Raw genomic sequence first — 24,669 nt, forward strand, 5'->3', positions numbered from 1 at the left:
TTCTGCTCCTACTCTCATGCAGACATTTTATATTTATTATGGTTCTGTAGATATTCTCACAGCATTTGGTGCTCTCTCAAGGTGAGACGACAAAATGGGGTACCACAAATCAATCCTCTCATGGGAGATGGCGTTACTACATATTATTAATCTTAAAATATCAAACTTAAGATTTCATACCTTAATAATACTTTGCCTACTAGTCAAATTCTACATAACCAAACACTGGTTAGATTGCACTACGATGTCTTGGAGAGGTTTTAGGAATACGGCGGTTAATTACATTACTTCACAAAAACTTTTAATAACAAATTCTAAAAACGTACCTATTTCCAGAAATTCTGGAATATCATATTCGAGCATTTGGCTGAAAACTAAGTATCTGTAAACTTAGATGGTACATTATTACTAAAAGCTTTTCCTCTATATTCTTCTTTAACTCTCTTTCTTTTATTTCGCTCTTTTTGTGGCTCAGGATAAGTATTAATTTTCCTCTTCTATCTGGTCTTTATATCTAAAATGAAGGGTAATACATTATGTATATTTTCAGTACATACCTTCTCTCATATATATTTTTTCACTAAGACTATCTTCAAAGGTTGTAATATCCTTAAGCAGCACTATTGTACATATTGTATATAGTTAGTAATATTATGTCCGCTTCTTTATTATTGTTCATTTCTAAACTGTAATTGTTTGTGATATGTCTATAATGCAAAATAATACAATTTCTATTTGAAAAAAAAGGCTTTTAGGCATTTTCAATGGACAATGTGATTGTTCATTTATTTTTGTTTATTTGACTTTTACTAACATTGATGTATCTGCTGAGGTTTCTGTTTGCTTATTTATGGTCATATGATTATATGCCACATGTTTTAGTCACACAAGTTATCAGCAGGATATAAACTGGGAAAGCTTGGCTTGTCTGTTTAGTCTGATGAAGTCTTTTTGTGAATAAGATTAAAGTGTTTATTATTGTATTTATTTTTAATAAGCCATTTGAACAGAATTATCTCAGATTTTCCTTCTACTGTTCTTTCTAAAAAGAGATATCTGTTAACTAATCATTTCTGTATATTTTGTGTGTTCTACCACAACAGCTTACAACTTCTGCTGCATTTACTTGCTCATCTAAACACCTAAGCACTGAACAAGATGAAAGGTCAGCTTACTAGTTTCTCCTCTGTTGCCATCTTTTTATCAGTAAGTGTCATAAGACAGAGTATAAACTGCTTTACTCTTACAGGTACTGAATTTATTCTCAATATTAATAATTCCATCTGTAAGAAGTTTAATTACTTATTTAATTTGGAGGCTTCTTTCTCACCTATAAACTTGCCCTGTGACCTTCACACACCTCCACCATGAACTTTCTCTAATCATAACAAAATGTCTTATCCCAAGGCTGTAAAAATCACTCCCAATATATCCTAAAAATAATATTAAGTCTCAGCAAAAATCAGGCCATTCATTCATTTCATGCGCAGCTATCATTAAGAGTCATTCTGAGCAAAAGCACTTTAAATCTACCTCTGAACTACAGCAGTGACAGAAATGTTTTAGTAACAGGTGACTCTATTGTCAGTCAAACTGCCTCATCACTGGACAATGAGACAGTTACAGTGAGTTTTCTTTCAGGGTGTAGGCTCTCTGATGTTACAAGGGCCCTGAGGATCTAAACACTTGACAGATGTGCCTATGATGTGGTAGTGGTGCATGCTGGAGTGAATAACTTGAGATGGAACATGAAGAGAGGCATGTCAGAACTTTCCATGCATGTCACAAATGCAGGTATGACACTAGTCACTAAGCAGATACTTTATCTGGCTAAGGTCTTTGACACCATTCCTCATGCTGCCATCACAAAGAAGCTAAATGCCTTAAAAAATTGACCAACATGTGATAAGATGAAAGCAAATTGGCTGAAAGACAGAACCCATGCAGAATGAGTTGCAGGTGCCTCATCAGGAAATATAAACATGACCAGCAGTGTCCCTTAAGGATCAGTAATGGCATATCTACTTGTTGTTGGCATTTACGTCTCAGATTTCCAAGCATAGAGCTAAGACCTTTGGCTAACAAAGTTTGAAAGTGACTGCAAACTAGGGGTTATTGCTAAGTTATCCACCGACACACAAATCTTCCAGAATGAATTCTCCCTAGTAATGTCTTGATTTACTAAAAACTGTCTCAAACTGAATGCTAAAAGTCGCAGTATCATCAAATCTGGTATATATCCCTGCCGTTATTGTACTGTATCGACAATATACCATCACAAAATAAAAATGAAAGCAGGGGAGTAGGTACTTGAAGTGATAAATACCTCTCTTAACCATAACATTGAAATGGTTGTCAGCAGACCTTTTAACTGTTCCTATTTGGAGGAATGTTCTTATTTTCAAACCTGATTTAGGATGTCCTATTTTTGGAGGTATGTTCCTATTTTCAGGCTTGATTTACCTCTTCACACAATTTTCTGAATCTCCCTCATCACACGTAATTTTTGAAGCTGTCTAGTACTCAGAAAACCACACCATATGAACTAGTGGCAACAATAATGTAAAGAAAAGGGATACATATCTTATAACTCTCTTTTTCTAAAGCAAAAATAAATGACCTTGTGTGGTTGAAGTTTGTGATACAGTTCATTAATGTCTACTGATTTTACACAGTTTTTTTCATAATACGCTTACATTTTCAATCATTTTATCAATCTTATTTCTTAAACATGTTTCTGAGTAGTATCACACGTTCCTTCTGGAAGTGGGAAGAGTTATGAGCTCTTTGCTTTTCAACTTTTATATTAATTACATGTCCAGATTTTTAGCTGGATGTTCCTGTTTTTAAATGGCCTTTGTTCCGATTTTCAATGTGTGCAAGTTGAGAGGTATGGTTGTCCAGAAGACTTTTTATTTAACATGGCTAATTGCGAAAGGAATATCATCAAGGTCTGAAAAGGTAATCACTCTGTCATGCTCAGCATTGATCAGACCAATTACTGGGCACAAATCGTCCACTGGGATGAATTTCACTAAACATATCAAACAATTAAAAAGACCCCAAAGGTTCCTGTTGTAAAAGATCACAGTCCTTGAGCTACCAAGAGAGGCTGGAAGTCCTCTCCCTTTATTTAGTGACATCGACTTTTGAGGAGAGATCTCTGTCTTGCTTACTGCACCATCAGAGAGCTAGTAGTCCAGGACATCCTACAGCTCCGTAAGTGCAATGGCTCTATCAGCAATAGAACCAGAGACCTAAATCTAAAATGACAGATAAAATGCTGTGGAGGGACAGATTTGTATCTCAGAGCCTCCAAAACCTCTAAAATAAATCACCCCTGTATGTTCAGCAGTGCAACTTGTTATCTTCTTTTAGACATAACCTGGATGACTAGATGGATATCCATAAATTTACTCTGGAATTGACTAGTATGGCCTCCCTGGAGAAAAGAGGTGCAGCCTGGCAGAGCATACTGGCAAGACATAGTTGGTCATAAGACTCAATAGCTTTGGAATAGCTTTGAATCCATGAATATACATAGCTCTGTGTGTAATATTGAATATCATTTTAATGCCTAGTCTGTAACACAATCAGCAGTAAGGAATGCATAGCCATTGCATAGGAATGTAAAATATAGGATATGTCTCTGTACTGTACAACTGCAAAACATCACTCTATTCCTCCAACACCAGAAGCACAACCAATCACACTGTAATATAGACTGTGAGACTGTGACATACTGCATGACTGAAAGGGATGGACAGTCATCAACAGCTGTGCACTGTTTCTTAGTCTGGTTATCCCTGCTACCACTCTGTGCACTATAGAGAGTGTTCTCATAGGTGTCCCAAACCATCTATCTTACATGTCCATTTCCATCCCAGTGGAGGTGTAGCAGTCAGGAATCGAACTGTTGAATGAAGATGCATGCAGACATATGGCATGGCACAACACTTTTGATGCCATTTTGCATAAAAATGCTGTGTTACAGCGCCTTCCCACAAAAATATAACACACCTCAATAGAAAGCCAACATATCATACATCCTAGTAGTGATGACATAAATACAGTTTGGTTCATGCAATACAATGGACAACAGAACAAAGGTAACTTGTGTGTAAGGATATAGTCTTCCATATACTGAGCTATGAGGTGGTGAAGACCTTAACCATTATGCCAAACTATTATGGTACCCATCTCTCGTGATCACTTCTCCAACATTTGTAGCATAGCAATGATCATTACGCACATACAGAATGTACCAAGTCCTATGCCCGAGAGGATGCACGGTCCAAACCAAGTAGAGAGCTCCAAATAGACCAGCAAGGCAGCACAGAGTTCAATATATTTATTACATACTGATAAGTAAAACAAACTAGTTTCGGCCAACAGCCTTCTTCAGTGTAAAACAGTACGCACATACCACACATGCATGTCAGTCAGCCAGTCATTAGTATGCTGTATTTTAAACTAATGCACTTACCAAAGAACAGGGGAGAGTGGTGATGAATTCCACTTCAAAGTAACATTAAGTGCCTCATGCAAATGGGAAACAGGATGAGTAGCTGATATTTGTATACAGCATATCAAGGCAGAGTCACATGTGATAATGTCTACTGTGAGTCTTAGACATGCTATCCCCTTCTAGGCCTGCATTGTTGACATTAACAGTGTGTAGTACAGCATTCCCTTCCTACTGGTAATGCGTCTTTCATACCTATCTCCACATTCTCAATTTCATCTAGGACTACTAGATGTTCCCATAACATATGGTAGCTATATCCACATCTGGGTTTTTCCTTTGTGTGTTTTTGAATATGGACAGCATACCTAGCCTGCTCAGTATGCCATGCAAATACATGACGTGTATTGGACCATGTTTGTGAAGCTGGATGAAAGTTTATTGGCTGTAATGTCATTTTTCTGAAAGCTGAAGAAAGATTCACACCCCAAACATCTTTTACTTGAGAATAAAGTTGTTCTACACTTTATCCACTTGGTGTTTGTTTGTATTGCTTACCTGCTACTTTTAACACTTATAACTTGTCACTTGTCAGGTATTTGCAAAACCTAGTCAGGTGCTAATGAGTAAAATGGAGAAAAAAAAGAGGGATCCAGGAATGTGATATATTGAAAATAACAGTGCAGGTTGGACAACAGGGAAAGAGATGTGGGTGAATTGCTCAGGGTATGGGTCATGAGATTGATTCTGGGAGGTTTGGGGTGGCAGAGGATATGGAGTCTGCAGGAGAATGGTAGATTCAGAAGATAATATTAGGGAACATTTTATTTTATCATCTGAAAAAATATTTGAGTTTCATACTGCCAACAATCAAGGCACATTGTCACATTTTAACATTCACAGACTCAGTACTAAGGCTAAGATTGCTGCAGTGCTCTCCTCACCCCCAACTATGTTGCAAGGACTAGGGAGTTTGTTTGCATGCTGTGGTTGCCTTGGGAGTATAGAAACACACCCTACATACATATATATATATATATATATATATATATATATATATATATATATTTAAAGCAAATAATGGCAAAACTCAAAACTACAGCTCATCTATAACATTCAGCCATGCTATGCCTGTTCAGAGCTCCAGCAGTCTTACTTGACAGAGTATTTATATACATTAAGAGGTTCTCCTATATGATGTAGCATCACTTAAACTGAAAGTGTAACCTGGATTATTCATCTTCATTTAGGGAGTTATGCTTTACCAGTTTGGGGGATTTGGATACCATTAGTCTGTTCCATTCAGAATTCTGATCTTTATATAAAAAAAAGAATGCTCTCTAGCCACAGCTCAGGTAATGTCCTTTCTTGAGCTCTAGATATTTTTTCTCTACCAGCAGCATAGAATGACGCACTGTTTTTGCTAATGACTGGAAGTGAACTCAAAGAAGTTGTTAATCATCTAAAGTTTGGTAGAAATCTAGTCTTGACAGATTGGTTTATGAGGGTTCAGGCACCTAGGCAGTGAGACATTTCCCTGTGGTACATTTGACTGGGGACACATGCCTGGGGTAACATTTAGCTGTAGAGAAATATGGCTGTTTGCAAATTCCCTGTGGGCAAACAGAAGCATACACTGCCATGCCCACAACTTCAGTAATGAAATGCACATGGGGAAAACAATGTCCATAGTCCCCACAGGAACGTGAGACAGTAGGCAATATGGCAGGCATCAGCAGCAGGCTGGCCAGAAGGCATGTCAGTGGCAGTAGAAATGCAGTGCACAATGGGCAGTGCCTTTATAATTGGAGTGTGTGGACCACTACCCCCTCCACAGCGTCTAGGGAACATTACCTAAAACACATACTTGAACATAAATGTGACTACAGTATCCTGCAGGATTTTCTCCATGCTGTAGCACACTTATACATGTTGTAGTTACATAAGTATGTACTGTACACTGAGCACAACACTCATTACTTCTTCTGCCGCCATTCATTTGGTTATTAAAACTATGAACATGGCAGGGTGTGCTTGTTTGCCCAGGGAATTTGCAAAACAATATTTCTACAGCTGAATGTCACTTCAACCATGTGTCAGTCAAATGTACCACAGGAAATGTCTTGTTGGCTAGGCGCCTGAACCCAAATTAGGTTCAGGCACCTAGGCAGCGACATTTCCCTGTGGTACATTTGACTGGGGACACATGCCTGGGGTAACATTTAGCTGTAGAGAAATATGGCTGTTTGCAAATTCCCTGTGGGCAAACAGAAGCATACACTGCCATGCCCACAACTTCAGTAATGAAATGCACATGGGGAAAACAATGTCCATAGTCCCCACAGGAACGTGAGACAGTAGGCAATATGGCAGGCATCAGCAGCAGGCTGGCCAGAAGGCATGTCAGTGGCAGTAGAAATGCAGTGCACAATGGGCAGTGCCTTTATAATTGGAGTGTGTGGACCACTACCCCCTTCACAGCGTCTAGGGAACATTACCTAAAACACATACTTGAACATAAATGTGACTACAGTACCCTGCAGGATTTTCTCCATGCTGTAGCACACTTATACATGTTGTAGTTACATAAGTATGTACTGTACACTGAGCACAACACTCATTACTTCTTCTGCCGCCATTCATTTGGTTATTAAAACTATGAACATGGCAGGGTGTGCTTCTCTTTGCCCACAGGGAATTTGCAAACAGCAATATTTCTCTACAGCTGAATGTCACTTCAACCATGTGTCCCCAGTCAAATGTACCACAGGGAAATGTCTTGCTGGCTAGGCGCCTGAACCCAAATTAGGGTTCAGGCACCTAGGCAGCGAGACATTTCCCTGTGGTACATTTGACTGGGGACACATGCCTGGGGTAACATTTAGCTGTAGAGAAATATGGCTGTTTGCAAATTCCCTGTGGGCAAACAGAAGCATACACTGCCATGCCCACAACTTCAGTAATGAAATGCACATGGGGAAAACAATGTCCATAGCCCCCACAGGAACGTGAGACAGTAGGCAATATGGCAGGCATCAGCAGCAGGCTGGCCAGAAGGCATGTCAGTGGCAGTAGAAATGCAGTGCACAATGGGCAGTGCCTTTATAATTGGAGTGTGTGGACCACTACCCCCTTCACAGCATCTAGGGAACATTACCTAAAACACATACTTGAACATAAATGTGACTACAGCATCCTGCAGGATTTTCTCCATGCTGTAGCACACTTATACATGTTGTAGTTACATAAGTATGTACTGTACACTGAGCACAACACTCATTACTTCTTCTGCCGCCATTCATTTGGTTATTAAAACTATGAACATGGCAGGGTGTGCTTCTCTTTGCAGGAATTTGCAAACAGCAATATTTCTCTACAGCTGAATGTCACTTCAACCATGTGTCCCCAGTCAAATGTACCACAGGGAAATGTCTTGCTGGCTAGGCGCCTGAACCCAAATTAGGGTTCAGGCACCTAGGCGAGACATTTCCTGTGGTACATTTGACTGGGGACACATGCCTGGGGTAACATTTAGCTGTAGAAATATGGCTGTTTGCAAATTCCCTGTGGGCAAACAGAAGCATACACTGCCATGCCCACAACTTCAGTAATGAAATGCACATGGGGAAAACAATGTCCATAGTCCCCACAGGAACGTGAGACAGTAGGCAATATGGCAGGCATCAGCAGCAGGCTGGCCAGAAGGCATGTCAGTGGCAGTAGAAATGCAGTGCACAATGGGCAGTGCCTTTATAATTGGAGTGTGTGGACCACTACCCCCTTCACAGCGTCTAGGGAACATTACCTAAAACACATACTTGAACATAAATGTGACTACAGTATCCTGCAGGATTTTCTCCATGCTGTAGAACACTTATACATGTTGTAGTTACATAAGTATGTACTGTACACTGAGCACAACACTCATTACTTCTTCTGCCGCCATTCATTTGGTTATTAAAACTATGAACATGGCAGAGTGTGCTTCTCTTTGCCCACAGGGAATTTGCAAACAGCAATATTTCTCTACAGCTGAATGTCACTTCAACCATGTGTCCCCAGTCAAATGTACCACAGGGAAATGTCTTGCTGGCTAGGCGCCTGAACCCAAATTATCACTTTGACTAAAGTTGAGGAGCAAAAAATAAATAAATGAATGAATGAAAGAATGAATAAATAAATGAAATAAAGGACTGTTTAAATAAATGAACACTAGTACGTCAGTTCCACATTGCCAGTTGTGACCACCTAACAGCTAGTGCCCAGGGCTGGGCATCCGCACCTTCTCCCCTAGCTACAACTCTAAACTTGGCAATGCTGAGGTAATGCTATTCAAGCCCTGCCATTAAGTTGTCATCCGAGGGAAGGACCAGTACTGACTCTTATGTACAAAACCTAAGGGATATGAGCCTGGACAAGGAGTACATACCCTCCTACCATGCATCTTGAATGTTTGAAAGTACACACTTGGGATAAGCAAGCATTACACTTTGCCTCCCAGCCAGAAGGGGGAGTGCTGTTATGAGCATGACTAGAACTCTTAATCTTCCACACGATTATGGCCACTGTTGCATGCTCAGTCATCCCTGACTCACCTACTATCTTCTTCCACTATCAGGAGTGGAAAGGAACAGATGAGCCAGTTAGAAATATGGTTGAGAGGTCATGGGAACAGGAGATTAAAAAGAACATTAAAAATGGTTCTGGATAATACAATTTCACTAAATACTGTTAAACAGTTATCATTCTACTTTAGCGATACTTATGTTTCCATTGTATCACACATCATACATGTTGGTAGATAGCTATGGGAGATTTAAACTGCTAAACTGAATTTTGTGAAAAATCATATTTATTTACTGCTATGTGGTAACTATTTTGATAAAGTACCATGGCACAATGTGTTTTTGGTCAGATTTCCATACCATTCTGCAGAAAACCTACTAATCCAGCATAATTTTCCATTACCCCTTGTATTCTAGATAAATTGCAAAGTTTATGCAATTTATTTATTTATTTATAGGTTTGTTTCCAGGTAAGTGGGCTGACCTAAGAGAGATCAGTTTCAGCCAATGACCCAGGAGCTTTGCACAAAAATGAGTCAATGAACAACTACAAAGGAAATATTTTATAGTGGGAGAAAAATAAGGAAAACTGATCAGGTACTACAGTGAATCTAAATACAGATTGGATTTCTGTTATATGCTGAGCGAGCACAATGACCTGGCACCTTAACAGAAACATAAAACAGTAGCATGATAAAACCACAGAAGTTGAAAAACTTCAGGATACTTCTGCAAAGGTAGCAGATTGAACACAATGAGGGGAGGAAGTTAAAGCCACTTTGGCTGGAAGCTAATTGGATATATTGGTTCCATGTGACCTGGTCACATTTTAGGTGTTTGTGTACTAACTGCTAATAGCTGAGCACTCGTTTGTGTATCTGAATTCAAGAAGACTTACACATTTGCAGCCTCTAAATGTACTTTCTCCAAACTGAATCTTCTTTGGAAGAAAAGTAATTAGAGATGTGGCTATGGTGAAGAACCCCATACTGGGAGTAAAGAGAGTTGCATCGTCTATGCAAAAAACACTGGTGTTTATAGTGTTTTCATTTTCTGCTTCTATTGCAAGTAGTTGCATTACTGGAAAGATATCAGTGAGTATTTCAGACTTGAGTGGACGGTACTCAAGCTCATACAGCACATTCAAGCAAACTTCATAGCAGAACAGGTATAGCCAAGATACTACACCTCTCCACCTTCTTATGAGGAGAACTTCCTGTAAGTTGCTAAAATAAAGTGAAAGAGAAAGAAAGAAAGAAAGAAAGAAAGAAAGAAAGAAATATTGAGAGAATGAGAGACAGATATAGACAAAGATAAATGACCATACAACAAACCTTGCCATTAGAAGAGTTTAGAATATCTGTGTGAGGTGTGATCAATTGAGATTTCACTTTAGAATGCAAAAAAGAAAATGGTTCAAAGTAGAATTTGGAGAAACATTTTCAGTGTGGTGAAAAGGACACCACCCCTCATGCAAGAGGTGTACAATACTTTTATTACATCATCAACTCCAAGGTAATTAGATGTTGGGGAAAGGGGTCTTCCCCATGTAGCAAACTTCATTAAACTGAGTGCATTTTACACTTATTAATGCTATCAGACCAGTTGTCATTGAAGAAATGTACTAATCTGTTGGAAAGATTAATTGAAGTTGATATTATGTTTAGAAGAAATGTTTAGACTTCTGCGGCTCTTCATGTATTATGGTTCTGGCCTATAAAAATATCTTACTGGATGTAATCGCAAACAGGTGTAAACTGCATCTTAAAACTGATATATCAGAGAAAATCCGTGACAGCAGAGATCTGAGAATTCATTTTGATACACCAAATTAGGATGGTACAGTGGTGCAGTGGTTAGCATTCTCCTCATACCAAGCGATTCTTGGCTGGAGTGCCTTCTGTTTGATGTCTGCATATCTTCCCTGTACTTAGAGTTTTCTTCTGTCCATATGGCATTTTATTTTTCTTTTCTAGTGCAAATGCAGTATTGCTTTATATGTAAAATCATATCTTTTGAAACTAACCATCTGCCACGCATGCATACAAAAAACAGCTGGGTTAAGTCTCAGTTACTACTGGAAAGTCGATACTAGACAACACTGAGCGCATACTGAGGTAGGTGAAATCCTGGGGAGGCATTGCAGAGCTGAGAATGTACAGCTTTTTTGGTGTAATAGCTGTTGGTTGTAATTCAAAGTAATGCATATTATCCATAAGCTTTAAAGGTCAGTGTCATCATCATCATCAGCCCCCCTTTTCCCATTTTTTTCTACATGGGGTCGGGGTATCGTGTTAACTGTCACCAGCTCTCTCGATTCAGTGGCACACTCCTGCCTTCTTTGACACTCATGCCTGACTGTCGTAGATCTTCTTTCACACAATCCATCCATGTCTTTGCTGGATGTCCTCGCTTCCTCTTAACTTATTCCTGTCTATCCCAAATCTTCCTCACCAGATTGTCTTCTGCTTTTCTACACATGCACTGAAACCACAGCAATCTGTTATCTTTGGTCTTTTCTGCAACTGGGACTACTTTGGCTTCTGCTCTTATGTCCTCATTTCTTCTTCTGTCCCACAGTGTGCATCCTATCACCTTTCTCAGACACTTCCTTTCCATCACCTCTAGCTTCTACAACTGTTCTGCCTTTACTGCCCATGTTTCTATACCATACAGTAGCAATGGTCGAACCACTGTCTTGTGCACCTTACTTTTCAGCTTCTTTGGCATTCTTCTGTCATATACTACACCTGATACTCTATGCCAGTTGGCTGCAGTCCCTCTGATTCTAGCTTTGACCTCTTCATTCAGACTACCCTTCTCCTCAACTACTCCTCCCAGATACTTGAAGCTGTTTACCTGTTCCACTAATTTCCCTCCTATCTCTATTCTCAGCTTCTTCTGATTTCCCTAATTTGCTGCCATTACCACCATCTTATATGTGCTTAGTTTCATCCCATGTCCCTTCAGATTTGCATTCCATTCTCCTATCCTTTGCTGAAGTGCTAGCTCAGAGTCTGCCTGTACTGCCACATCATCTGCATACAGCAGCTTTGTTGATCCATCCCCTCCAGCCTGTTTGCTAATGTAGTCCATCACCAGTATGAACAGCAGTAGGCTCACAACTGAACCCTGATGTACACCCACACCCACTTGGAACCCCTCTGTGAGGCCAAACATTGTCCGTACTTGAGTTATTGGGTCCTTGTACATAGCCTGCACTAATTCTACCAATGTTTCTGGGACTTCAAGCCACAGCAGTACTGCCCAGATCAGCTTTCTTGGGACCTTTTCATAGGCTTTCTCCAAGTCTAGGAATGCCCAGTTGGAGTCTCTCCTCATCTCTAGCTTCTTCTCAAGTATCTGTCTCAGTGCAAACATCAGGTCAGTTGTGCTGCATCCTGATCTGAATCCAAACTGCTCATCTCCCATCTTATATTCTACTACTCTATGTATCCATTTATCAGTCACCCAGAACTTTCATGCAATGTGATAGGAATTTGATGCCTCTGTACTGCCTGCAGTTGTGGATATCCCCTTTGTTCTTGTACACTGGCGAGAGTATGCTTATTCTCCAGTCATCTGGGGTATGTCTTTCTCTCCACACTGCTATTAGTACCCTCAGGAGCCATTTCTCCCCTATCTCACCCAGCATCTTTATCATATTTGCTGTGACCTCATCTGAGCCTGCTGCTTTCCCTGACTTCATCTTCCTTAGTGCTAGTTCTTACTTCTTCTAGGGTGGGCTCCTCTTCTTCTCTCATCATGGGCTATATCTGGGGCAGTACAGCTTCTGTAGAGTTGTCTTCATTCAGAAGCTGCTGGAAATACTCCTTCCATCTGCCTTTGATGTCCTGTGGACTGGTGAGCAGGTTGTTGCTGGCATCCCTTATGAAGGGTGTCTGACTGTCTTCTTTATTTTTCTGTCTTTGCCTTGCAACCTGATATAGTTTCTTTGTGCTCCTTACTGAGTCACTTTCCAGAAGTTGGTACAGTGCCTCCGATGCTCTATTCTTTGCTATTGCAACTTCTTTCTTAGCTTCTTTGTTAGTCAACCAGTAGTCCTTCCTAGCCTGGTCAGTCTTTTTTGCCTCCCACTTCTTCCTGCACTCCTTTTTTCTTTTGATGACTTCCTGGACTTCTGCATTCCACCAGCAGCTTTCCTTATGTACCTTATTTCCATACCTGGCTCAGCCACATATCTTTTCTGTAGTCTTAAAATATGCTGTTTTTAGGCACTGCTATTCTTCTTCTTCAACTCCACCTATTTCCTCCTCTTCTTGGGGTGCTAGAGCCCTGAGTAATTCCTTGAACTGTTGTACTTTCTCTCCTGTCAACTTCCAGATCTTCAGCCTGGTCTCTGTTGACCTTAGAGCCTTCTCTTACCACTGCTTGTAGCTGATTGTGGCAACTAGTGGTTTATGCTGTGGGACAACTATTTCACTGTGGATCACTTTGCAATCATGGATTCTGCCCCAGTGTATTTTCCTTACTAGGAGGAAGTCTACTTGAGTTGCATGTTGACTACTCTTGTATGTAATCTTGTGACTGTCTCTCTTTCTGTACCATGTGTTGGCTACTATCAAGCCATTTGCCAGACAGAAGTCTAGAATGGCTTCTCCTTCTTTATTCCTGTTGCCCCACCCATGTGGACTCAGGCACTCCTCATATCCTGTTCTGTCTGTCCAGATATGTGCATTCAAGTTACCCATTATCAACACCAATTCATGTTGTCTTGCTTTATCTAGTAGGTCCTGCAACTGCTGTCTGAATGTACTCTTCCTTACTATCACAACCCTGCTGTGGAGCATAAGCAGAGATTCTGAATACTGCTCTGTCATTACACTGCAGTCTGATTGCCATGAATCTGTCATTACTTCTGATGATATTCCTTATTGCCTTCTGAAGCCTCTCTCTCACCACAATTCCTAAACCATTTCTAGCCTGCCTCCACCTGAGTAGTAGACTCTGGATCCCAAGCCAAGTGGCTTTGCTGCACTGCCCTTCCATCTCGTCTCCTGGATACATAGGATGTCCAGCCTCCTCTGTATCATCATGTGATCCACTTACAAGCTGCCGTCTGTCAATGAACCTGCATTAAGCGAAGCAATTGTCAGTTCATATTTGGCAGGTTGGTTGGTTTTACGCCCAGCTTTCGCTCAACAGAGCTATCCCAGGTAACCCAGGCTGGGTAACTAGACACTGGCCAGCCAGTAGCTTATTGACCCAGGGCTGCTGGGCTTTATGGCAGGCACACACTGACCAATAAAGGCACATATACCCCTCCCACCGTTAGCTTATTTGGGTGTAATCGCTGTTGATTGTAATTCAAAGAAATGCATCTTATCCATAAGCTTTAAAGGCCAGTGGCATCCTGTATACATATTTTTGGGTAGCAGAGGTGCAAATTTGGTATCTGTACCTTATGTCGTCTGTTATCCATCATATTGGCTTGTAAAAATGTAGATGTGTTGTAAACAAACTTTTATAGCCTGGAATATAGCCTTCTCACAAAAAAGTGTGCATACCTTTGCCTTCACAAGTTAAAACATATTGCACTAAATATTGCAAAGCAGTTATTTTTTTTTACTCTTAGCAAGTGATTGCAAAGATAAGCTGTGAGGAATATTTCAATATATTAGTGGCACAGCTGGTTAAGGAGTGTAAATCAGAAGGACTCACTCATACTACTATGAATAATTGTGATTTAATATCCACCTCAGGCAACTGAAGGTCAGACTATGAGACATGAAGACGGCCTGGTGGAGATTGTAGCTGTTCAGGCCTCAGTAAAGGACCATCCTTTGTGTTCCTAGATGATCATAAAATGCAGCTGAAATTAAGGAGACTAGATATATAGATGAGATGAATGGAAATCAAAGTGGCCAAAAATGTAAAACAACTTGAAATAGAGAGAGCAGTGGCAGTATCAGCATGAACTAGTCCTGGTACAGAAGAGAGAAGTGACATTAAGATAGTGAACTCTTGACCCTTTGTCGTGCACATGTTAGATGTAACAGGGAAACTCAGATGTGCATGTCAAGGCCAGTACTAAACACTTTTCTCAGTCTAAAGAGTTGTACAACTTTGAGTGTTTTATTTTGGCAATTGAAAGTGTGTGCAATCAGAAACAGACTGACCAAGGGCAATATGTCCATCTGACCATGTTGTAATTTACTGTTGAAATTTGCTTAGCAAAGGTGGAAAACAATTGTTTGCATTTAATTTAAGCCTGTTTCTCATATATCATTGATTTCTATGGTTTAGCTCTTGCTGTAATGCAATACTATTGGGTGTTGAATGAATAACACCACCCAGTTTGCAATCATTGACAAATTCCATTAGCCATATGTCTGAGTTAGTGATTTGGAGGTCTGAAAACTACATGCCAAACAGAAGAGTCCCACTGCTGAGCCCTGAAGATTGCCTACAGTCATTTTTTTCTTTCTAGTGTGGCATCTTTACCTTAACTACATTGGTTCCTCTATCAGTTAGCTTGCTATCCATCTTAAAACAAGAGTCTACATTTAGGCCTTTAAGCTTATTTACAATTCTAGCATGGATATTAATATAAAAAGCCTTGCCCAAATCCAGGCATGGTGTATCAACTACATGAATTCTGTGACTTTCTTGAAAAAGTTTACGAAATAAAGTAGACATTATAAAAAATAATAAAAAATGAATGGCTAAAAACACAAATTGACTTTATTACACAAAAATCCAACTGGTAAGAACTTTCATTCCCTTCATGGAACTTCTTCAGACCAAGTTGTATAATGAACACACTTATTTAAATCCAAATAAGGTAGCTAGGAGGTAACCACAGCTTGACAACAGCTCCAGTGTAGGCAGTATATAAAACAAAGGCAATACTCTGTCTATATAAAACAATTCAAATTGTTTTATATAGATGGAGTATTGCCTTTGTTTTATATACCTCCTGCACTGGAGCTGTTGTCAAGCTGTGGTTACCTCCTAGCTACCTTATTTGGATTTTTCTGTATTTTATTCTTTGTGTGCCAAGAGGTATTTATTTCATTGGGAGCCTTCTTATACTTTGATACTGTTTACACTTATTTAAATACTTAATAACAGTAACATGTGGCACAAAGCACTTAATGCCTTAACCCTTTCCTTCTAAGAACAACTTTAAAGTTTTCCCTATCATTTAAACCAGGATATACACATGCATTCAGCCTGATTTGCCAGCAGTATTCTCTCCAATCTAGTTCATCTTCTGCATCAAACATATGATCATAACCTTCGACTTCATCAATTATTACAAATTTGAAGCATGCCTTATTTTTTTCTAACAAATGTTTTTGCTTAACATGTTTTGCCAAGGCATTGCTTACATCAGTCTTGAATACTGCTCTTACATGTTCATTCACTTGCATGTAGAATTCTCTAATGGTTCTTCCTATATAGAATGCTGGACATAATTCACACAGAGCCATGTATATCACATATTTGGACCTGCAATTATACAAATCATTCAACCTAATTTCAAAACTTCTTGTTGTCACTACAAAATTCTTAAGTTCTTTCATATATTGACATAACTTACAACTGTTAAATCTTTTCATCCCCACTTCCAACACATCAGGCATAATTGAGCACAACTTCCTTTTCTTAAAAAAGTCTTTTAAAGTTTTTCCTCTTTTAGAGACAAAGAGTCATAACATTTTTAATTTCCCTTTAATTTCCATTTTTAAATTCATTAACCCCCATAACATTTTTAATTTCTTGAAAATTCATTAAGAGTCTCCAATTATTCTTTATTATTCCTTTTTACAGCTATTTTATTTGTTTGTTTGGAAGTTTTCTGAGATATTAAGTAGAAATGATCTCCCTCTGACAAAACTCACTGTTGTTCTAGAGTAATACATTTTTTACATTGGAGATTATGAAATCAGATATAATATGCCCCATGGCTTGCAGATTAAGCTTGTTAGGCTGATGGGTGTCTTGGTTATAGGAGATGAGGTTAAATTCCTTTTATGAAGGGTTATATTGATACCAGTTTCCCATATCTCAAGAACATACCTTGTGTTTGTTCTTAAGTTGAACAATTTTAGGATGGGTCAAGAGAGTACATTTTTGGCACTGTTGATTAAGCAACCAGGTATATTGCCTGGCTCATATATGTGGTATTTATAGCTTTAGAGAGTACAGTTAAAATATGCTCCCTAGTAATCTTTTTGAGGGGGACTCAATAATTTGTGGAACTTTAATGACTGTTTCTGGTGTGAGAGATAATATTAGGGTCAGAGTGGGTAATATTGTTGTGAACTAATTCAGAACATTAAATGAAAATAAAACAACACTTCAAGGGCAATAAACTCACAAAAAAACAAGTTAGTGTAGTTTCTTTTAATATCTGCTTTTGAAAAACTTAATCAGAACACAAATATAAATGAAACATACCAATTTATACATCTAAAAATGATGTGTCAACCAATAAACACTCCACTTTTAATTGATACAATAAAACACAAAACTCCACCTAAAATTAATGGATAATTGCAGGATGCTTCAGTTTCCTATCTTTCAAAAAATACTTAACATTTATATATGTTTGTTCAAACCAGGAGAAGCATCAGATTTGCCAAAAAAACTCTCTTTTTTTCTTTTTGGTTTTTAAAATCATCACCCCTCTTGTCAGTAAAAAAAATTGTTCCAGTACTGCAAAGTAAATCTTTTTATATTTTGAACACACCATGCTGTGCTTATACAAAGCATTATATTGCATATAAATGTTCTTTTATCCTGTCACAAAGATACCTAGTGGTCATGCCTACATAAAAACAATCATATCTCAAACAGATCCCAATGTATATTGCACCCTCAGATCCACAGTGAACTCTACCATTGGGTTAAACTATAAACGCTAGATAGGACAAAAATAAAGAGGGACCATCATTAATAAATCTACAGATAGAACAACTGTAACATTTATAAGTCCCTCTGCCTTTGTCTGTAACAAAGTGAGTTGCCCTGGTGTCATCTTTCTCCAACAGCTAATTAGGACCAAAGACAAATAAAACTAAGGTCTGATGCTTCTCCTGGTTTGGACAAACATATAAATATTAAGTGGTTTTTTTTTTTGCAAGATAGCAAACTAACTGAAATGTCCTACAATTATCCATAATTTTTAGGTGGAGTTTTAAGTGTTTTATTGTATCAATTAAAAGTGGAGTTTTTATTGGTTGACACATACTTTTTAGATGTATTAATTGGTATGTTTCATTTATAGTTGTGTTCTGATGCAGTTTTTCAAAAGCAGATATTAAAAGGAACTATGCTAACTCTAACTTGTTTTTCTTTGAGTTCCTTGTGCCTTGAAGTGTTGCTTTATTTTTTATAGTTTGTTCATACACTTTGGCCTCAGTTTTGGGTTTTTGTTTTTTTAATTCAGAACATTGCTAAGGGTTATTTCTTAATTATCTGATATAATTAAAGAAGGCTTTATGATTATCTTTGCTTTTGGATGCTAAGTTTAATTTGTGTCTTGCATTGATGTTCCTTATAGTACCTTTAAGATTTTTTTCAGATCTTTTTGACAGTCTTTAAAAGGGGCTGCTTTTGATTTATTATATACCTTAATTAGCTTTTTATCATAAACAAGCAATAATGTCTGACAGGGTGAGTTAGAAATGTTGCATATGAATTCTGAGAGCTAGTGTTGTTATTTAATAACTTTGTCTTTTCAAAGTCCTTGAATTCAGAGGTATGCATTGTGGAAGGTTTAAATGCTCTAAGTTAATGATTACAGGCCTATGTCTGGGTTTGAGCATTGATGAGGATAGTACAGGGCTAGAGAAAGTAAATGCAATGTTAGTGAAGATAAGGTCAAGAAAATGTTGGCCTCTAGTGGGCTACTTAACTATTTGTGCAAGGTAGTTAGCATTTACATAGCCTGGGAATCTTCTGGTGATGCCCAGCCTTTGTGGTATAGGTGTTCCAGTTAATTAATGGACAGTCGAAATCACTCATCGAAAAGATACTTGTTTATGAGTAGTTCAATTTGTACATTTAGATGTAATTTATGGTCCTCCAGGAACTTAAAAGATGACAAATAGCAAATGGCAAATTGGTAATTTGTCTTGTTAAGGGGAGATTGAAGTTCAATACATTCTGTTTGTGGGTGACAGGAATCTGTCTAGAGATAAATGGATCTCCAACAAATATTGATAATGCCAAAAGCTTCCAACAGGTCTGAATGCTTGATAGGCTCTGAAATCCATTAAAGAGAGAGTGTTGTCTCTGCAGTGAAACCAAGTCTGTAATGCAACCAGATATGGATGTGTTCAAGTTCTTGTACACCCTCAAAATCCATAAAATGTATTATTTAGATTTCTGACAATAAGTACAGACCTTGAAGTGGTCCAGACTGGAATTTACTTTATGTTGGACTGTTCATAACATGGAGTTTGCCTGTAAAAAAACATAATGGAGCACTATGGTGCAGCAAGTGGTTTAGCTGGTGTGTGGAATTTGTGGAATGAAATATGTAGTCCTTCCTTAGCAAAGCAAGTTTGGTTGTCGACCATCTAGTCCTAAACTGACACATACTGGATCTCCAGAGAATGACTCCAGCTACCTAACCAGTTGTTAAAGCTAGTTATCTTCTCTTTGTATCTGGGTATCATTCTGGGACATAGTAAGATTGGTCTCAGTGCCAGTGTCTTACCTCAATTTGAGACATGCATAGCAAGCTCCATTATTTCTCTCTGCATGTCTTTCTAGATTGAGTACCTCAAGTCATTCACACTGCCATGAGTCATGAGCAGGATATAGTCATATTTGTCCTGTTTGTGAAACTCTAAAGTACTCATGATGCCATGAACACTGTTATGAGAAAGGCAGCTGCCACTGCGGAGAGTAGCCACCTTTTCAAATGTCCAAAGTAAGACTTTTTTGTAGAAAAATGAAATTTTGCAGGGCAAAACATACCCACACCAGTGCAAAGGACAGAACTTAATTTTTTTGCCAAAATAAAAGCTTATCCTTGTAGTATTTCAGTTGCTTATGATATTTCTTATAACATTTAGGTATTTCAGATACAAAATAACTGCTTTATGTAAATATTCACATATATATAAAACATTTTTAGTTTTTCGCAGAATACAACTGTCCGAAGAGGGACTGTCCTTCACAAAAAGGGACTGTTCCTCGCAAAGAGGGACAGGTGATAAACCTATCACCATGCCTTTGTCCAGCCTAATAAGTGTAAAATCAGAGTACCTGACAATGGGGGTTACAAATTATTAGGACACTTCTACTTGGACATACAGAACTGTTAACTGGGTGGATGAGTTGGTCAAAAGACCATTTCCAGTAATGATAACACCAAAAAACCTCACGAACCAGTAAAGACAAAAAGACGCCAAGGAAACAGTCTACCAAAGTCAGCTGTTGCACGATATAAACACTCTGCCACAAATAGCTGTTACACCAATGTAAGCCAAACCAGTAATCCAAATGTAAAGCGGAGTGAAAGACGAGCCACCAGACTTAAAAATAACGTAAGAACTTTTATTATACCACAAGCACTTTCGGAAGGCTTCGTATCCTTCCTTCCTCAGACAAAGTCTAAACGCTAGTAACATTCCTTATCTGCTTTAAATAACAGCATAATTAGTGATTATTCAATTAACCACCATAATCTACTGTTTAAACTAGATCTCATACGCCTTATAAGTAAGTAAAAGTTACTAAATGTTACTAAACATAACTTGCTTCATACATTAATAATAGTTGTCCCTACCAAACAGTTCATCTATAAAAACATCCATAGACTTAAATTTCACTAAAATGTAATATGGTGTGTTATGCTTTACTTAGACGTACTACACTGAATCCTACCTATGTTCTCCCACCAGCAAGCAATACAGCAAAAAATCAAAAACTGTCACATAGGAAACTGTTACGTTACCCAGTTATTTAAACATTGTGCTAGTTGTAGTTGTACTAAAATCCAATAAGGTACTACATTTGTACCTATTTAACTAATATTGTTATCAAATTAATAAAATCTTTTGCAACATTTCAAATAAGTTACAATACAATATATGTATCTTAAAAACCTCAAAGAAACATATAAAATAGGACCAAACACTAGGGTCTCTTATGTGTTACAAATATTCCGTGCCCTCAAAAACGTCAATGTGAGAGCCACCTATAAAAGATCCTTTCCGTTATGTTTTAAACAGAGTAATTATCTCCTTAGGGCTAAAAGTTTTAAAATACAGGTCAACGAAATATTTTTGTTTAACCCTGGAAAAAATATGTGCGGCCGTCCTTAATTGCCATAAAAGTTCCTCTTTTTCTAACAAAGTCTGCCATGGGCCTAAATGGGGATCAGCCTTAATTTGTTTTAAGACCGTAAAACCAAAACAGTGGTCCTCATATTCGTTAATATGGCAAGCTAGTGCGTTGTTACGATCTTTTCTGGATACTGCGTACAAGTGCTCGTAAATTCGCTTGTGCAGTGCCCGCTCAGTCTTTCCAATATAGAAAGCTGGGCATTTCTTACAGGCCGCCAAATAGACCACTGATTTAGATGTACAATTAAAACTCCCTGTCAGTTTGTATTTCACCCCATTTATTAGTACTGAACTCCCTTCGTGTACGAACTTACAATACCTGCAAAACCCACATATGGTCATACCTTTTTGCCTTTGGAAATCCATGTTGTTGTTCTTTTCTAAAAGGGCTTTTAAATTAAATCCTTTTCTAAAGGTAATATTCGGTGAATTACCTAATAAATGTTTTAAATGTCTATCCTCGCTTATGTTTGCCCAGTTCTTCTGTAAGATGTTCCTAATGAAGTAGTGGTCTATAGAAAATGTACATAAAAATCTAACCTCAGTATCAGGCTTTTTAAGGTCTTGCCTATCTTGTTGTACAATCTGTTGATCTACACCTACCAAACTTTCTTGCCTCCATAAAATGGGTTTAAAGTGTCCAGATTCCCGTTTAAAACCAACTTCAGCTTTCACCTCTAATATTAATGAGTGTGGATACCCTCTATTTACAAACATAGTAGTCAAATTATTGCACTCTTCATGAAAGTCCACATCCCTAGTGGTCATACGTGCCGCCCTTACCATCTGCCCCTTCACCACTGCTCTTTTTTGATGGTAAGGGTGGCAACTACTAAAGTGGAGAAAACTGTTGGAATAGGTGGGTTTTCGATGGATTATACTGATGAATCTGGACCGCTCCGTATCTTTACTTAATTTGATGTCTAAGAAACTAATTTCCTTCTCATTGACTTCATATGTGAAGTCTAAGAAGTCAGTCAGTGTCTTGATGTCGTTTATGAATGTTGTTATTATTCGCCCTGGCCCCCTCCATAAAAAGAACATGTCATCCTGGTACCTAGTATACCAGGCGACGTGTTCTTTAAACAGACTGTTGTTAAATAGCAACTTGTTTTCCCATTGTGCCATAACACAATTGGCAAATGACCCCCCACACGGTGACCCCATTGCGACCCCAGAGGATTGCCTGTAAATACAGTTGTTAAAAGAAAAGAAATTGTATTTTAACACTAACTCTAGTAGGGTCTCAATGGTGTATATCACGTTTTGTTCTACCCTCCTTTCTTCTAGGAACTCCCTGATCCACTGCAACCCTAATTGTTGTGGAATGACTGTATATAAGTCTTTAACATCCACTGTCATGAATGTTAAATTAGGGTCAAAAGGTATCTTGTTAATATCGTCCAGGAAGCCCCATGAGTCCTTACATATCTGTGTTTCCTTTGCAATGTATGGTTTCAAAAGGCTGTCCACATACTTGGCACAAGCTGTAAGTATGGACCCTCTACCGTCCACTATTGGTCTAAAAGGGGGTTCGTTTACTGACTTGTGAATTTTGGGGGCACCAAAGAAGGATGGCATTCTAGGTGATGTCATGTTAAGGTAGGTGTGTGTGTCAATGTCAATAATGTCCTCTAGGAAAAGATCTTCAATTATCGCCCTAATCCTACTATGTGCCATATTCACTTCGTTGATACTAGTGTCCTCGTATGGGCCATCGTCTAAGTGAGTAGATAGTTTGTTGATGTAATCCGCCTGATTCATAAACACAAGCCCTCCCCCTTTATCGGGTTTCATAACTCGAATGTTACAATCCTGTAATAGCTTAATGAAATCCCGTTGTTCAGTTGTTATATTGAGGGTGTGTTTACTTTTGTTGGTTTTACTAGCAGACAAGAACCTTAGATCTAATTCACATGATTTCTCAAATGTTTTAAGGTTACTGACCAAAGGTGGGTTAAACAGGCTAGATATTCTAAATGGTTTAACCAGTGAAGAATGTTTACCTAAAACTGCCAAAAGGTTAAGTTTACGGACAAACAGTTTCAGATCCACAATAGTCTTTACTAAGTCCATATGTGTGTCAGGGACAAAAGACAGTCCTTTAGAGAAAAAGTCAGCCATTATTTCTCTCTGCATGTCTTTCTAGATTGAGTACCTCAAGTCATTCACACTGCCATGAGTCATGAGCAGGATATAGTCATATTTGTCCTGTTTGTGAAACTCTAAAGTACTCATGATGCCATGAACACTGTTATGAGAAAGGCAGCTGCCACTGTGGAGAGTAGCCACCTTTTCAAATGTCCAAAGTAAGACTTTTTTGTAGAAAAATGAAATTTTGCAGGGCAAAACATACCCACACCAGTGCAAAGGACAGAACTTAATTTTTTTGCCAAAATAAAATCTTATCCTTGTAGTATTTCAGTTGCTTATGATATTTCTTATAACATTTAGGTATTTCAGATACAAAATAACTGCTTTATGTAAATATTCACATATATATAAAACATTTTTAGTTTTTCGCAGAATACAACTGTCCGAAGAGGGACTGTCCTTCACAAAAAGGGACTGTTCCTCGCAAAGAGGGACAGGTGATAAACCTATCACCATGCCTTTGTCCAGCCTAATAAGTGTAAAATCAGAGTACCTGACAATGGGGGTTACAAATTATTAGGACACTTCTACTTGGACATACAGAACTGTTAACTGGGTGGATGAGTTGGTCAAAAGACCATTTCCAGTAATGACCCAGGACAAAGCGGCATTAATACTTATACAAAAATGTTGTTCATAGGTTCATAGGTTAGAGGTTCATAGGTTAGTGCACAAAAATGTTGTATTTGCATTGGAAGAATAAGAAATTTTGTGTAAAATATGTACAATGACAGACAGAGATGTAGCTAGGGATGGATGAAGAGGCTGCATGGGTGGGTGCAAGATATCATGGACTGTGATCCTCATTATTACTGCATTTACAGAAGTGTTTTAATGCTCCATGTGTGGCTTAGTGTATTACTGACATTTAGAAATAAATGCTGATAAAGCATATTTGGTCAAGGGAGAAGTGCTCAGTGCTTCCAGTTAGCTGTAGCAAACTGCTTGTTACTTTTGCATCAAGCAGTTTGCTACATTGTAAATAAGAAAAAGGGCGTTTTTGTAAAGTATGAGAAGCCTTTATTTTGGGCCTCATCTTAAACTTGTAAGTTGACGGGGTGGACACCAGACTGTGGAATGGCCAGGACACAAGACAGACTCATACCTCTCAACTGTACAGATTTTCACAGAATGTCCAGATTTTTGGTTCATATTT

General features: G+C 38.4%; 1 protein-coding gene across 1 annotated transcript in view; it reads right to left on the bottom strand.

The window, feature by feature from the left end:
• Nucleotides 1–23,483, bottom strand: part of LOC122797821 (vomeronasal type-2 receptor 26-like) — a 98,714-nt gene extending 75,231 nt beyond the window's left edge. The window contains exon 1 of the mRNA XM_044066344.1: nucleotides 22,635–23,483. Within this exon, the coding sequence (XP_043922279.1) occupies nucleotides 22,635–23,483 (849 nt within the window). The remainder of the gene's footprint in view (nucleotides 1–22,634) is intronic.
• Between the last annotated feature and the right edge of the window lie 1,186 nt (nucleotides 23,484–24,669).

This window comes from Protopterus annectens, chromosome 3.part1 (assembly GCF_019279795.1).
Source record: "Protopterus annectens isolate FY-2018-M chromosome 3.part1, PAN1.0, whole genome shotgun sequence".
Lineage (NCBI taxonomy): Eukaryota > Metazoa > Chordata > Ceratodontiformes > Protopteridae > Protopterus > Protopterus annectens.